The 16249-nt window shown below is 35.4% G+C and overlaps 1 protein-coding gene across 2 annotated transcripts in view; it reads right to left on the reverse strand.

The window, feature by feature from the left end:
• The window catches only part of AQR (aquarius intron-binding spliceosomal factor), a 93707-nt gene that overhangs the window by 68430 nt on the left and 9028 nt on the right, over positions 1-16249 (reverse strand). The window contains exons 4-9 of one of the 2 annotated variants that reach the window (XM_059372464.1): positions 14227-14262; positions 11358-11478; positions 8163-8303; positions 6163-6231; positions 4985-5085; positions 1747-1823 (exon numbers count right to left, since the gene is read on the reverse strand). In XM_059372464.1, the coding sequence (XP_059228447.1) occupies positions 1747-1823; positions 4985-5085; positions 6163-6231; positions 8163-8303; positions 11358-11478; positions 14227-14262 (545 nt within the window). The remainder of the gene's footprint in view (positions 1-1746; positions 1824-4984; positions 5086-6162; positions 6232-8162; positions 8304-11357; positions 11479-14226; positions 14263-16249) is intronic. The other variant, XM_059372465.1, reaches the window with a different exon arrangement.

Raw genomic sequence — 16249 nt, forward strand, 5'->3', positions numbered from 1 at the left:
GATATCCTTATCATTTGCTTCTTACGTACACTGTGGGGGTTTTTCCCCCTTTCTTCTGACAGCAGTCCTGACAGCTCAACTACAAAGACTTCCTTAATAATAACTAATATGGATATGCTGTTTTTCATGAGCCTGTGAAATGAAGCTATAATCCTTATTTTTTAAAAGCCAGTTTTCTGTTTTTTAACTATATAATCTATCCACCTTTACTCTCTGAACGGGCACACTTCTTTAATTATCTTGTTGGTTCAGCTGCCAAAGAGTTAACAAATTTTGATTAAAACTCAAGGTCAATCTAAGAAATTTTCTTTTCTGCCAATAAGCAATGGTAATAGCTGGTTTGCAGATTGTTAAAATTACTGCAGGTCCCATGTTGCTGTTGTTACTTGATTTTCAAACCTTGCTGATGCCCCAAAATTAACATTCTATAGAGATGTCAATTTTTATGACTTTAATTATTACAGGCATTAGTAGCTCCAAGTACTCATTAATACCTTTTGTGCTCCAAAAAATATATCTAAGTTTTCCTTCTAGATTTAAGCCACTTAACTGAAACACTTAAAAATACTAATATTGGGGTGCCTGGGTGGCTCAGTTGGTTAAGTGGTTGCTTTCGGCCCTGGTCATGATTCCAGGGTCCTGGGATCAAGGCCTGTATCAGGCTCCCTGCTCAGCAGAGAGCCTGCTTCTCTCTCCCCTTCTGCCTGCTACTCTGCTTACTTGTGCTCTCTCTCTCTCTAATAAATAAATAAAATCTTAAAAAAAAAAAAACTAATATTAAGTGACTTAGATTATTAGCATATGATAATTTTTTCTTTACACCGATGGTGGGAGTAATCTTATGTCTCAAATCAGGTATAGCTGATGAATAGCATTAGTATCTACTACTCGCTGAATTATAGATATGATTTTCAGTTGTAAAATACTACTTGGAAGGTCAATATTTGTAAGTAATCCTGTTGTATTTTAGTTTTAAAAAACCTACAATCTCTGATGCAAAAATATACATATGATACACCTACAGAGCTGCTCTTAGATTATATCCCACTTAGAAAATAAAACTTTATTAACCAATGACATATCTTACATAGCATATATACACCTTTATTAAGAAAAAATATTCTATGTACATTCACTTAATGCTTATAAAGATCTTGCAAACTCAGGATAATGTAATATCCCACCCCCCACCCCGAGTATACAGGCATTATCTCTCACACACACACACACACACACAAATATAGTATAACCATGGTATATTTTTAAGTATACAGTCTATACAACATATATTTGTTTCATCCATAAATGGAGGCCATGCTGGAAGGAAATCTTTCCTATTTTGTCTTGTACCTCATACCTCAAAAATAATTCTTTCCCCTTGAAACAGTATTTGATGTTGTTTAAAAACACTATTTAGGACCATATTGTAAATGCCACGTGGCTCTGTTACTGTCTTGTTCACCACTGTATTCTAGCACCTTGCTCAGGACCTAGGTCTAGCAAGCAAACTCAAAAAATATTTGCTAAATAATTATTTCAATAATCATGCAGGTACCTTTAAAAATATGTGAACTCCTAAGGCAGTCACAATACTCAGACTGGTAATATTCACGAAAAGGGGAGGACAGATATGTTGTCATTATGATTTAAAACTATTCTAAGAGCAGGTTTTAGACTGCAGACCAGGAAATACTGTCGGGATACCTAAATGACAACTTTACAAATGAAGTAAGAGAAGATAGTTACCAGAAAGAGGCACTGATTTCAGCACAGAGATAAACTTCTGTATGAGTTGTGAAAGAAATCTTCTTTCTTGATAGGCTCTAAAATCAGAGAGTAACAATGACCAAATTATTTTTGAAAAATAATTATTTCAAATGTCAAAGGAGCCTTTCTAACACTGTTCAAATGTTCCATTTTTCTCTGAAATTGGGACCATAATTTGAACACACAGCTGCTTCTTTATTACTGGTGTAATAAGCCAGCTAAGAAACACCCCTTTCTCTTTCTGTCAAAGTTCTCACTTGTGATTTAAAGGTCAGAACAAGAAAGGAGTTTCCAAAATTTCATTTATAGTCTGCCCTTAAGGTTCAAAATTTAATGTTTAAGTATATAGTTAAAATAAAATAAGCAGTTTTATACTTTAATATGTTTGAAGTATCACATAGAATATTACAATGTCTAAAAATTAAATGTTGGTTTAAAAAACAATATTCTACTCATTACTAATTTAAGATGCACTATATACCAATCAATCAGCAAATATTCATCACGTACTGGGCAGCTGCAAATGATTATGCCAGTCCTACTGGAAATATAAAGGAGGAATGACTAAAATGTATTTGAAATGACAAGTATTATAATTTAAAGATAATCAGTAACACAGACCAGCACGTAATTAATAAGACTGGCAGACATTAATTGAGCACTTAGTGTGTCAGGATCTGAGCTGCATTTAGTACTTCATATGAATGATCTCATGTAATGCTGACAATGGTCCTTGAGATAGGTACTACTAACTGTCCCAATTTCACACTGGTGCTGAAAGAGGTGAGGTTACCCTGCCCAAAGTTACACAGCAAGTGAGTGTGGAGCCTCGTTAAGTGTGACTGCAGAATCTTTTTTCTAAATAACTACACATATTCTAACCATTAAACGAACAGCTAGCATTGCAATCAAAGAACACACAGCATGTTTTTGGAATTCAGAAGAAGAAAGCACTGCGGCCTAAAGTAGTCCATCTAGAAGTGCTTAGGTTAGCCTACAATTAAGTGGAATGGAGGGGAAAAGGTACTTAGGGAAGCAAAGTTTAACAAACAAAGAACAGACAGGGACAAGGATTTGGGGGAGTCGCAAAAAATAGTTGGGGGTTTCTGAATGTCACTGCAAGGACTTCAGAGTTTATCCTAGGGAACCAGGAAACCATTGAAAACTTGTGAATAGGAATATGGCAAGCAAAACAAAATTTTCTATGGAGATGGCTTGTTAGGCTCATTGTTGTGGGAAAGCTGGAAGAAACACCAAATAGGAATTTATTGTAGTGCTTTAATCAGAAGCTATGAAGGCCTGAATTAAGACAACAGCAGTGTGAAAAGCAAGAAAGAAGAAAGAGGACAAAAGATGATCCAATAGGACTGATGGATGGGATATAAATTGCTAGTCAAAGGACTGGAATATTCCAAGCCCTACTGTCTGGAGGAATTAAGAGAAATTGGCTAGAAGGGCAAGGTTAGGAGGAAGAACAATGATTACTTAAGCCGAAATGGAGTTCATGGCAAACAGAACAGATCCTTCAATAGCAGGGGTTTGAACTGTATAGGTCTACTTACATGCAGATTTTTTTCAATTAATACACTATAGGACTGTGAATACATTTTCTCTTCCTTAGGATTTTCTTAACATTTTCTATTCTCTATCTTCCTTTAAGAGTACAGTATGTAATAAATAAAGTATACAAAATATGTGTTCACTGACTGTTATTAGTAAACCTTCTGGTCAACAGCGGGGAATTAGCAGTTAGGTTTTTGGGAAGTCACAAACTATATGTGGACTTCTGACTGTATGGTGGGGGATATTGGTACCCCAACCTCCGTGCTGTTCAAGGGCCAAGTGTACACAGCAAAGAGTTACATGAAGACTGGAAGCAGAGAAGACTGGGCCACAGAGATTTATGGTTAAATCATATTAAGGTAATGGTAAGAGCGGGTTAAAAAAAAAAAAATGAGTAGTCAATACAGATGCCATGTGATCAGTTCAATCAAGAGGCTGTTAGGTGGAAAGGCACTGTGAGAGATGAGGCTAGAGTTGGAAATTAAAGAAGGAATTTTCCTACTCTGACCCTAACAATATCCTGTCCGTATAGCTCTCACTCCCTTTCACCCAAACTCATTTCTCTGGCACGCAGCTTTTTACAGTTCTTCCCATTTTCGGTAGCCACCAGCGTAACTCCAGGTTTCACTTCTTTTTGTCCTCAACCCTCTTTTCAAGGTTTATGTATCTGACTAAATCATCTCACCCATACTCACGGCTTTCATTATTAGTTAGCTACACATGTACAGAGCACTCTCCTAAGTGGAAGAAAAAATAAGCTAGGGCTAGAAAGTTATCCTAGGTCCAAGGGAAGGGAATCTGGCATATTTACATAAGCAGAGAAAAAGGAGTGGAGTGAGTGGAAAAGAATGAAAGATGGAAACAGAATACGGAGTGCAGCTGCAGCCATCACGTAGAAAGGCAAGGTCACAGTTAGCCAGTTAGCCTGAGAGAGAGAAAGAGAGGAGAGAGAGAGAGCTCTTAAAGCATGCATTTCCCCGTGTCCTACTAACAGCACTTTGTTGAAATAAATACTTGCTGCCAGATTTACCCAAATGATTATAAATATTACTATTAAAAGAACCCATAACACTCACTTGCTTCTTTAATCCTTATACCTGATTTATTTTTCTCCGCAGCATGTATCACCACCTAAAACACTACATAATTGATCTGTTTGCTGCTGTCCTTCCCAAATAGAATGTAAGTTCCATAGAGCAAGAATTACTTCCACTTTGTTCTCTGCTATATGCCCTATATCTAGAATAGTACCTGGAAAAATATAAATATTCACTATTTGTTGAATGAAAGCATGATGGTTAGAGTGTATAAAAGTCATTGTTAAGTGTGTGAGAGTAAGAAAAACAAAGAAAGGTTGGATTGACAGCCTGAAGATTGTGGAGAAAATCGAGAGCCATCCATGAGAGACAAACTATGGTCAACAGACAGACAGAAGATCAGTGATATACTTATCACTGGGGCAGACAGAGGAGAAAGAAGAATAACATGCTGATGTTCTGGTTTTCCCTTCACATCTTTATGAAAAATATTACAGTAAAAGCACTTCTTAATTATTTGGTTCAGCCTTATATAAAGGAAACAACAAATCAGTCAATATCATCTAAGACTCAAAACAGCGTAACAAACCAACAAGGAATAAGCTTTGGGAACATACTGTTCTCTTGCTTCTGGATCCATCTTTTCATCGTTCTTTTTAATCAAGTTCCAGAATTTTCTTAGCTTAGGTGTCTTTTTTAATTCTAATTCCAATCGTGCCTGAAAGAATAATGTGATATTAAATCACCAGTAACTTTAAAGTTTACAAGGATAAAAATTAGATCCACTATTAGCTAATTTTCTAAGATGTGGATACTACGGGATTAAACCTGAAAGCAACATGATAAAATCTGAAAACTATGAAACTAATAACTCTATTTTTAAAAACCATTCAATTTTAATAATTGCTAATAATACAAAAAAATAATAAAAACTGCCTTTTCTTGTCAAGGTCTTAAGCTCAATAATCAATTAAATTTCTTTCCTATTTCTAAAATTAAGGATTTAAGTTTGAAAAATTAAAGCATTAACACTAATTAGTATAATCACTGAAATCTGAAAAATGAGTCTGAAACACTGAACATAGAAACAGCAGTCACATGTAAACAAAGAAATGTCCACACAACTATATTCTTTCTAATGGCACTTATCAGTTTTAACTTAGCATTATTTATGTCTGTTTTTATCACCATCAACTGGTACTTGTGAATAAGCCTGCATATCTGGGTATGCGCAAAAACCCCATATGCAAGAAGTGGAATTTTCAGTAAATTTATTATTTATCCTGAAATTTGATAGTTATAACTTTATTCCCCAAGATCACAATTAATTTGGTTTCCATAGTGACACAGACGATCCAATAAGGATTTGAGGTAAGAAAAAAGGAAGTCATTAATATCAAATATGATCTAGACCTCCTTTAACTATGTGTACATTCTAATCTAAGGAAATAAAAAATTCAAGTCTGTATTTAGTCTCACCCAAAGACACACATGAATAACAACCACATTTTGCTAAATTAACCCTTTTTTAGGAGCTCAACAGATACTACCTTATTTTACCTCATAATAATGACATTAGGTGAAAGATCTCCTAGCTTATACATAAAAACTAAAATTTAAAAAAACTACATGTATGATAAGTTAATGCATAGTAAATTAAACATATTTTCTAAGCAGGAAAGGGGATTTTTAGTTACCATTTTATATCCATATTAAAGCTACATTGTCTCAAACTGCATTTTCCACTTACATAATACATATACCCATAAGTTTCTGAATGAAATTAGGTACTTACAGGCTGTAAGCCCATCCACATTGGGAGGGAGATAAGCTGCTGTACTTGACTCCTTATCAAGTCTACTTCCTGTTTAAGGCACAAAGAAAAATTTATAAGCACACCAGTATTTTAATTTAAATATTTACATAAGGAGGGAGCCCGGGTGGCTCAGTGGGTTGGGCCGCTGCCTTCGGCTCGGGTCATGACTCGGGGTCCTGGGATCGAGCCCTGCATCGGGCTATCTGCTCAGCAGGAAGCCTGCTTCTCTGTCTCTCTCTCTCTCTCTCTCTGCCTGCCTGTCTGCCTACTTGTGATCTCTGTCTGTCAAATAAATAAAATCTTCGAAAAAAAAAATCGATTAATTAATAAAATAAATAAATATTTACATAAGGAATAACTACACCTTTTTTAAGTCCTGGGGTGAAAATATACCACCAATACTTTCAAATTAATGATATTTTAATATTTCATATTAAGGGCTCAAAGTGCTGGTTAGTGTTCCATAGTTCCAAGAAGGCTGTGTTGTATCTTGTGGAGAAAATACCTGTGGTAAATAAGGTTTGTTTAGACTTCAGTTATAGTGCTGTTGGCCATGACTTCAAGGTTAATAAATCAACAATATATTATTACATAAAATGTCTTTAAACACATAAAACAAGTTTATGTATTGATCAACTGATGAAAATGCTGTGATCATAGGCTCATAGGGACCTAACCCTGTATTTTCCCTAGGAACAATGATTCAGTTTCAGCCAATTCAGTGTTTTTAGCTACTTCACAGACCTAACTACCTCAAGTAATAAACTGATGGCATACTGAAAAAAAGTGAAGTTTTTTTTTTTTTTAAAGATTTTGTTTATTTGACACAAAGAGAGAGAGAGATCACAAGTAAGCAGAGAGGCAGGCAGAGAGAGAGAGAGGGAAGCAGACTCCTGGGTGAGCGGAGAGCCCAATGGGGGCTCGATCCCAGGACTCTGAGACCATGACCTGAGCCAAAGGCAGAGGCTTAACCCACTGAGCCACCCAAATGCCCCAAAATGAAGTATTTTAATAATAAACTAGCTTCTAAGTTAACCAAACCTAGCACCAAACTACTAATTCTAAATAAAAATCTTTTTTTAAAAGATTTTCTAAAAATAAAAATCTTTTTTTTAATTCAATTTCTGATAAAGTGTCCTGTCTATATTTACATTTGCATCGTGAGGTTCAGTAAATGTTAAGGTGGTAATAGTGGCATCTACTGGGGGCTTCACAAATCTTTTTTTTTTTTTTTTAAGATTATTTTTTGTAAAGGCATTTTTTAAAAAATGCCTTTACAAGATTCATGTGAGGTAGTACCTGCAACAAGTAATAACCATCCATCTATCAACATCCAGTCTTAAGAAAGAACCCCCAGCTTTGGGGTCCTGCATGGGTTGAAAGCACAATCATTTCAGAAGCACATATTTTTAAATAAATAGGTACAGACCTTCACTTAACCACAGTAGAGAAGTGCAAAAGAAATATTAATTACTGTAAATATTTAATTCTTTTGAAGATACTCTTATGAGGGATGAAAATATGTCATACACACCCAAGAGATTTTCAGAGATCATCCACAACTGCCCCTAACTAGTCAACTCAAAACAAAACTCTCCTGCTGACCTGGGAGCTTGTGCATGAAGGATGTCTGAAAAGTAATAAAGCTAGTTTCTGTGGGCAACTGTGGCACAGATCTCATTACTCAAAGTTCATACTGGCTAGATTCTTTGCTGTTCTACCTTTGGAGAATTTCAGTTCTAATTACCACTTTCCTTAAGAGTCAAGACAGAAAAAAGGAGATCCAGCCCAAATCTATTTTAAAAGTGAATGGCTCTTCTAAACTGTTTTTACTGAGAAGTGGCCAAAATGAAGCTTTGGCATTATCCTCCATCCCTGCTACCACGGATGAAGAGTTGGCTATACAAGTAATTTCATTTATGTTCCACTTAAAATACAAGAGAATGTGAAAGTTCTCCCAAAAGATAAAGTAGAATTACCAAACTATTGAAGCAATGGTCAAGAAAAAGCAGTAAGACCGTCTGTTCATGGAGTGAAAATTCACCATCAGTTTCAGCTAATGCTGCTTTCAAGATACACTTAAAAAAAAATGGGAAGTGGTCTGGCTTCTTCTTAAAAGTCTGAAAAGAGAAAGAATAAAAATTTATTTTGATATGGCTTGCTCTCCACTTTTTCTCCCTTTTTTTTTTTTTTAAAGATTTTATTTATTTATTTGACAGAGAGAAACCACAAGTAGTCGGAGAGGCAGGCAGAGAGACAGAGGGAAGCAGGCTCCCCGCCGAGCAGAGAGCCCGATGTGGGACTCGATCCCAGGACCCTGAGATCATGACCTGAGCCGAAGGCAGTGGCTTAACCCACTGAGCCACCCAGGCGCCCCCACTTTTTCTCCCTTAAACAAACATCAGTAGACTCTTTTTAGGAGTCTAGTAACAACACCAAAAAATTACAAAAAGATTATTTGCTTAATTATAATTAATGGTAACAAATCAAATATAGGTTTCTGTCAAGATCATGAAAGAGTTGCAGCAACCTTTACCTAATAAAATAATGTTTTATGCGTGTTTAAAAAATATATATATATACATGTTATGTATGTATGTATGTACATACATGTATATGCATTATATATACAATGTATATATGGTCTTGAGCTCAAGACCCATGTTTGGCGTAGGGATTACTTAAAATATCTCTCTATATGTATATGCATATATATACATATATGTATATATATGATCTAAAGACCCCAAGATCTAGTTTCATGCTCTACTGACTTAGCCAGTCAGGTGTCCCTAAAATAATGGCTTACTTCCTTTATTTTTTTTCTTTTGTGGATTATGCTCACATTTAGCCTAGTGTTTGTTTTCTAAGGATCTTAATAAACATTTTAATTCTTCTAACATAAGCAAAAAAAAATGTTTAGCAAAAATTAGTTTCCCACTAACTAATCTCTAATCTCAAAGACAGCCTCTCCCATGTCTGCGTCATATTAGCTCTTTCGTCTTAACATGCAATATACAAAAAGTAGACAATGTAAATATATTCAAGCTTCCCACTGATCTACCTCCCCATCAAGTTACTTCCACATCTCTTCTTTCAGGTAAGTGCTCCAAATGTGTGGTCTACATTAGTTGTTTTTATTTACTTCTCTAAAATAGGCTCCCACCTCAAGGATGTCCCTGAGGCTATTAGGGTTATCAAGTCCAGGGGACTCAACCCCACACTCCTTTTCAAATGCTGAGGGCTCCTCTTCTTCTGTTGTATAGATGTTGATATTTTACGGTTCTAACCTCATTCTTCTTTTCCCATCCCTTGAATTCAAAAACATATGCTAATGATTCCAAATATATATCCTCAGTAGATTACTCTCATTATTAACTCTACATTCCAGGATTCCTCTGTCTACTAGACAATTTCATCTAGATATTCAAAAGGCAATTTAAACTCAGTAAGTCCAAAAATCAATTCAACAGTTTTTGTACCCTCCTTGGTACTTCTCAACCCTCTATTATTATTACCTATCACAGTAAATGGCAGTATCATCTATTACACTCAGTTGCCCAAGACTGGAAACTTACTGGAAATAACACCCTTCCCGAATATTAATTATTCAGTTATGAAATCCTGTCAATTCTACTTAAAAAAAAAAAAAGATTTTATTTATTTGAGAGAGAGAGAGTGAGAGAGAAGATGAGAGGAGAGAAGGTCAGAGGGAGAAGCAGACTCCCCATGGAGCTGGGAGCCTGATACAGGACTCCATCCTGGAACTCTGGGATCATGACCTGGGCCAAAGGCAGTCGCTTAACCAAATGAGCCACCCAGGTGCCCTCAATTCTACTTTCTAAATCTTAGTATATCCTCTTCTCTTCATCTGTATTCCTCTACTTCAAGTCCTAATCACCAACATGCAAACTGATCAGGTCATTTTTTAGCTCAAAAAAATCTTGCCTCTCCCTTCCTGTAATAGCTTGAAGAAACTTCAAGAAATCTGCAGGATCTTTCAATAATACAGCAGGCCCATAGTTTATTCTGGGCTCTAATCTCCCCAAAGATGGCTCTTCTTAAGGAATATCCTATCCAAGAGAAGTATTAAGGAGTTTAATACTTCCTTAATTTAGAGACCATTGCCACAAAAAGATGACACGCACCCATGCCTTTTCTTCATTTAAAAAGGTTGATGACCTGGGCGCCTGGGTGGCTCAGTGGGTTAAGCCGCTGCCTTCGGCTCAGGTCATGATCTCAGGGTCCTGGGATCGAGTCCCGCATGGGGCTCTCTGCTCAGCGGGGAGCCTGCTTCCTCCTCTCTCTCTGCCTGCCTCTCCGACTACTTGTGATTTCTCTCTGTCAAATAAATAAATAAAATCTTTAAAAAAAAAAAAAAAAAAAAAAAAAGGTTGATGACCTGATCATTCTATGGCAGCCAAACAGAACCTAGATTTTGGACCTCTACTGACCAAGCCTCTATTAACACTAGCACAAAGAGAAAATGTCAGTCTACTAGAAATTTCAAAAAGGGAAAGCAAGGACGCCTGGGTGGCTCAGTTGGTTAAGCAGCTGCCTTTGGCTCAGGTCATGATGCCAGCGTCCTGGGATCGAGTTCCACATCGGGCTCCTTGCTCCACAGGGAGCCTGCTTCTCCCTCTGACTCTGCCTTCCACTCTGCCTGCCTGTGCTCGCTCTCACTCTGACAAATAAATAAATAAAATCTTAAAAAAAAGGGGGGGGGGAGCAGATTCTAAATTGGGGATAAAGAGAAAAGTGAAATTATAATATGAACATATGTCTTAACTTTGGAAATGTATAGAAAACAAATATATACTCCCTGTTGTGAAAAAGGACACTGAAAAATATCTCATTTGAGCACGATTTGTGCTAATTAATATAAACTTCATTTTGATCTAAAGAAAAGTCTTTATAATCCATGCCATTCTTCATTCAAGCCCAAAATAGAAAAATAATTTCACTTTCATAATGTTTTGGTTCATAGTAAATTAGTTTGAACAAAGTATTGAAACCAAAAAAGAATAGTATTCTTCATATATCCACTTTTTTCTCAACACTTAATTTTGGGGGAAGGTTCCATTCTAAAAGCATTATTTATTATCAGTCAAAAGTTCTACTTTTTAATGGCTTAAACAGAGTATGAAAGCTCTGAAGTAATTTAAATCTGTTACCTCCCATGCAGGGACATTTTCTCTGAATTTCTCATTCACCATACAGCAGATTGACATTAAATAGGCCTTGCTGGACACCTCTGGAGAATAATTCATCCAGAGGTAATTTTCAAGATACTGGCTGTGAAGAGTGAAAAAGCACAGAATACTTCATTAGTTAACACCACTCACCATAATATGTCACTCACCTGGAAAATCATGATTATCTACAACTTTCTGAAAACTTTTTAAAAACTACATGACTTGGAAATCCTTTATAAACTTACCTATAATCTAGGTCATTGCTATCTGCTACCAATTTTTAAAATTTATTAAGGAGTATTGTTCACCACAGTCTCAAAATAAGAATTTTGGTATCTTGGAGGGAAAATGCCAGTTAACTTGAAAACTGACTTATGTTGAATACCTAGTAAATCAGGTATTAAAATGCTTCTTTTTATTAGGTTTCTTTCTTAGTTTCTGGAAGTTATTTGGCCCTCATATGAGGTAAGATTAATGTCTCAGATACATTTATCTGCTGAAATTGCCCATAATATCATTCTGGTTTTTTATTTCATGAAGAGTTTTAGATAAGAATATCCAGTGTTCTGATGGTAATAATTACATGTTAGTAATCTTTGCTGTCTTCCTGCCTTGAAAGCATAAACTCTTATTCTCCAAAGCTACAATTATTATATATAAATTTTAGTATTTCTGATTTCTACAAGAGAACTTAGCTACCATTCAGGGTACTTATAAACATCATTTACCACACTGGGGTTAAAATACTCTTGAGCGCCAATTTTAAAAAATTGTTTTGTTCCCACTTTTAAATCACGCCACATGCATGTTGCATTCACACACATGTGTGCAGGCCTATGAACAAACCCACACAGTTAGGTGCTTTAGATTCTGCTGTAACACTGTGATTTTTCTACTTCCTCTTATGCTCACATCAGTACTTCAATCTTTAGCAATACTTACTTTATTTATAAGAACCCAAGAAACCGGACAAGTAGAATTTTACTTAAAATGATGGTCAAAAGGCTCCAAGTAAAGCACTTGAATGCTCTTTAATAAATAAAATGCACAAAGCTTTTTTCATTCCTTTCTTAAAAGTTTAAATTCCTTTTTCCCAAATTATATCCTTTAGAACTTTTCTCAGCAAATCTGTTAGTATTAATCTATTTGAAATTTATTTCATGACAATTTAGCTGGTTATATAATTCTTTCTGGGTTGTAATTTTTTTCGTGTATTGGTCTCATTCTATTACATTCTCTATTACTACAGCAGAGAAATCTACAATTAACCTCTGCATCCTTGTTTGAGTAATGTCTTTTTTTCCTCTAGCAGATGAGGTCTTCATTCCGTCTTTGTCAGTCTTCAGTTGTTCTATTGAATATTACTGTACTTCCTGAATCTAAAACTCATGTTTCAACTGTAGAAAATTCTTAACCACCATCTCTTCTAAATGGCTACTTCTCCATTCTCCCTAAATCTCTTCTGAAATTCTTATTGGACTTTCGGATTTTCACCTCTGTATCTCTGAATTTCCTTTTATATTATTCATCTCTATTTCTCTTTGCTATTATTAATTAATTTTCTATATTCCAATCCTCTAATCCCCTCTTTGGCTGTGTCTAATCGACCACAGGTCTATGCTCTTTTATTGTGCTTTGCTTTATTCAGTTTTGCAGACGTTGCATTTTTCACAAATTGAAGGGTTTGTGGCAATGTTGCATTGACCAAGTCTAACAGCACCATTTTTTCCTAACAGTATTTGCTAGCTGTGTGTCTGTCACATTTTGATAGTAAGAATTATCAAAGAATTTGGCAATAAGAATATTTCAAACTTTCTGATTATTATATTTGTTATGGTAATCCATGATTTGTGATTATGCTTATTGAAAGCTCAAATGACGGTTAGCACTTTTTAGCAAGTAGGTATTTTTAAATTAAGGTATACAGAATTTTTTTTAGACATAATTCTGTTGCACACTTAATAGACTATAATATAGTATAAACATAACACTTTTATATGCACTAGGAAACCAGAAAATACATTTGACTTGCTTTATTGCGGTGGTCTCAAACTGAACTTGCAATATCTCCAATGTGCCTGTATCTAATTTGTCCACTGAGTTTTAAAATTTCAATAGTTTTTATTTCTGTTTTCCCCAAATCTATCCATTTTTAGTATCCTATTGCATGTATGCACAATTTCTTCTTTTATATTCAGTTTTAAACATAATGATTTGACAGTGTATATCAATTATTATCTAAGGTCCTGCGTGGGTAGGATGGGGATATAATTCTCCTGTTATTTCAACTGACCAGCTTACAGTTGATTATTATCCTAACATGCTTTATAATCAGGGACTAAGAACTCAATTTTACTAGGGTTCTATAGGAATTTTTCTGCAATGCAATTGGGATACATATCCTTCCAGAGTACCCTTACATTTGTTTCTGCTGGATGCCTCAGAGGTTTATCACTGGCTTGTGTCTGTCACATTTTGATAGTAATACTAATACTAATGTTTTATCTTGGGGGTTATCTGACTACACAGTAAACTCCAAATCCATTCTTAACATTTTCAGATAAGGAACTGAGGCTATGAAAGTAGATGATCTGCTCAAGATGATATGGGTAGATGGGTGGGGAGATGGGTGAAATAGGTGGCAGGGATTTAGAAGTGCCCTTGTCAAGATGAGCACCTACTGATGTATGGAATTGTTAAATCACTATATTGCATCTGAACCTAACATAATGCTGTATGTTAACTACACTAGAATTAAAAAAACATGATACAGGTATCCCTATGGTATACAGACAATATAGATCTGACACCATCTTTAACTTCATCAAAGTAAAGTCTTTTAACTCACCTAAATTCCAAGAGCATTATCTTTCTGATGGCAAACCTAAAGTATAAAAATAAATAATAAAAATGCTTAAACAGAAAATATAAATATTTCAGTCATTAATACAGAAGCATTTCAGAATCTTGTTTTAATATTGACCCACATATCAGAATCATATTTTAATATGCAATGAAGAAAGTTAATTTTGCTTTTATACTTTTTCTTTGTATTTTGTCAGGGTAGTTTATTTTTTAAAAACTAAGAAAAGTTACTTAATAGGAGAGATGAAACCTTACCTTACCTGTATTAACAAACATAATTAGAACCATGACATACTGAGATATAACACATAGGTTAATAAGGCAAATAATTTTAATGAAAACACAAATGTTCATCACTATCCAATAGTGTTCATCACAATTGCCAATAGGTAGCCTATATTAACTTCTTAAGCAATGACAAACATCCTTTTATCAATATTCAAAAGGAAACATTCTGAAGTCATGCCCTCCTGAAAGTACATGGGACACATGTATCTCCATCACAGGAATCAGACTTTTCACAGCTTTTATAAGTCTTGACCTTAAGTCTACAATATGACAAAATTGTGAAAGGAGTATTAGATATTTTTTTTACTTTATTTACTGGACTGTCTTTTTAAAATAAAAATACTTTGTTTCATAAGAATAGATAATGCTGTAGTTACCAGGTATCTCTCCAAAGGCAGGTTCAAATGTCCACTAATTCGGTTTTACCATTTTGCATATTGGAAATACAGTAGTCAGAGTAGAACACTGCCACTAGATAACAGCCTCCAGCTTTGAAAATTAAATGTGTAGACATTATGAATCTATAATACCCCAAGAGACGATTATCCTGTTAAAATACTACTCCCCTGATTTCCAATCTCTTACATAGTTTCACTAAGCAAACAATGTCACAGAACTTTACTGAGAATAAAATGAAAGTTTTTACTGTGCAAAAGCACAAAGATACAACACTGAGAAAGTACTGGCTTCTACAGCCAGCCAGACCATGGAGTGGATATAACATCTTGTGTGTCAGACACACTAGGTCTCCAGCTGCAGACATGACGGTGAACAGAATTCACTCAGTGTCCACTATGCACAACTGCATGCTTAATTTCTTCAGTCACAGAAAGGACCTCTTGGTGAAAGAAAGAAAAAATACCAGCTCATAATATAGAAGACCATATTCTAAGGGTGCCTTGGGTTGTCAGTTGGTTGAGCCTCTGACTCTTGGTTTAGGCTCAGGTCATGATCTTGGGGTCGCGGGATCAAGCCTCTGCACTTTATGTGTGGAGCCTGCTTAAGATCTTTCTCCATCTCCCTCTGCCCTACCCCTGCCCCCTTGCCTTCTCTCTCCCTAAAAAAAAAAAAAAAAAAAAAAAAAAGTATTATTATTATTAATTAATTAATTTTTAAAAAAGAAGAGAAGAAGATCATATTTTGGTCATGACTCAAAACTACCTTCACAACATCTTTTAAACATTCTGGGACCCAGTTTCCTCATATTCAAAAGTGGCAAAGTAGACAATTTACTTCCGAATGACTGGACAAGAGAAAAACAAGTCATGATAGGTCAAAATAAAGCAAAAACACTCAATTTTAATTTTAACTCTAGCATTCTTGGTGGTATTCATTAAATTTGGAGTTTTATTCTGCCAATAAGCCTTGCTGCTCTAATTGCCACTGCTGGTTCTCTTGGGAAATAACTGTGTGAACACGTGAGGTCTGGAGCTGTGGCAGCGCTCTTGCAACCACATACGGAAAGCACCTCCCCCCCAAATTGTGAAAAGGTTGACAAAGGCTCTCACATTAACTTCTGAACTACCCATATCCAGATTTGTTGTAAAGTAGATGATTAAAAAAACAAATAAGAATAGTGAACAAAAGAAGCCAGCCACAAAAGAGTATATCACATGATTCTATTTAAAGTTTAAAAACAAGCAAAACTATAGTGTTCATGTTTCCATACTTACAACTCAAAATTAGTTAAAGCAAAAGGCCATGCAAGGGCTTCTGGG

The sequence above is a fragment of the Mustela nigripes genome, chromosome 13, assembly GCF_022355385.1.
Source record: "Mustela nigripes isolate SB6536 chromosome 13, MUSNIG.SB6536, whole genome shotgun sequence".
In the NCBI taxonomy this organism is placed as follows: domain Eukaryota; kingdom Metazoa; phylum Chordata; class Mammalia; order Carnivora; family Mustelidae; genus Mustela; species Mustela nigripes.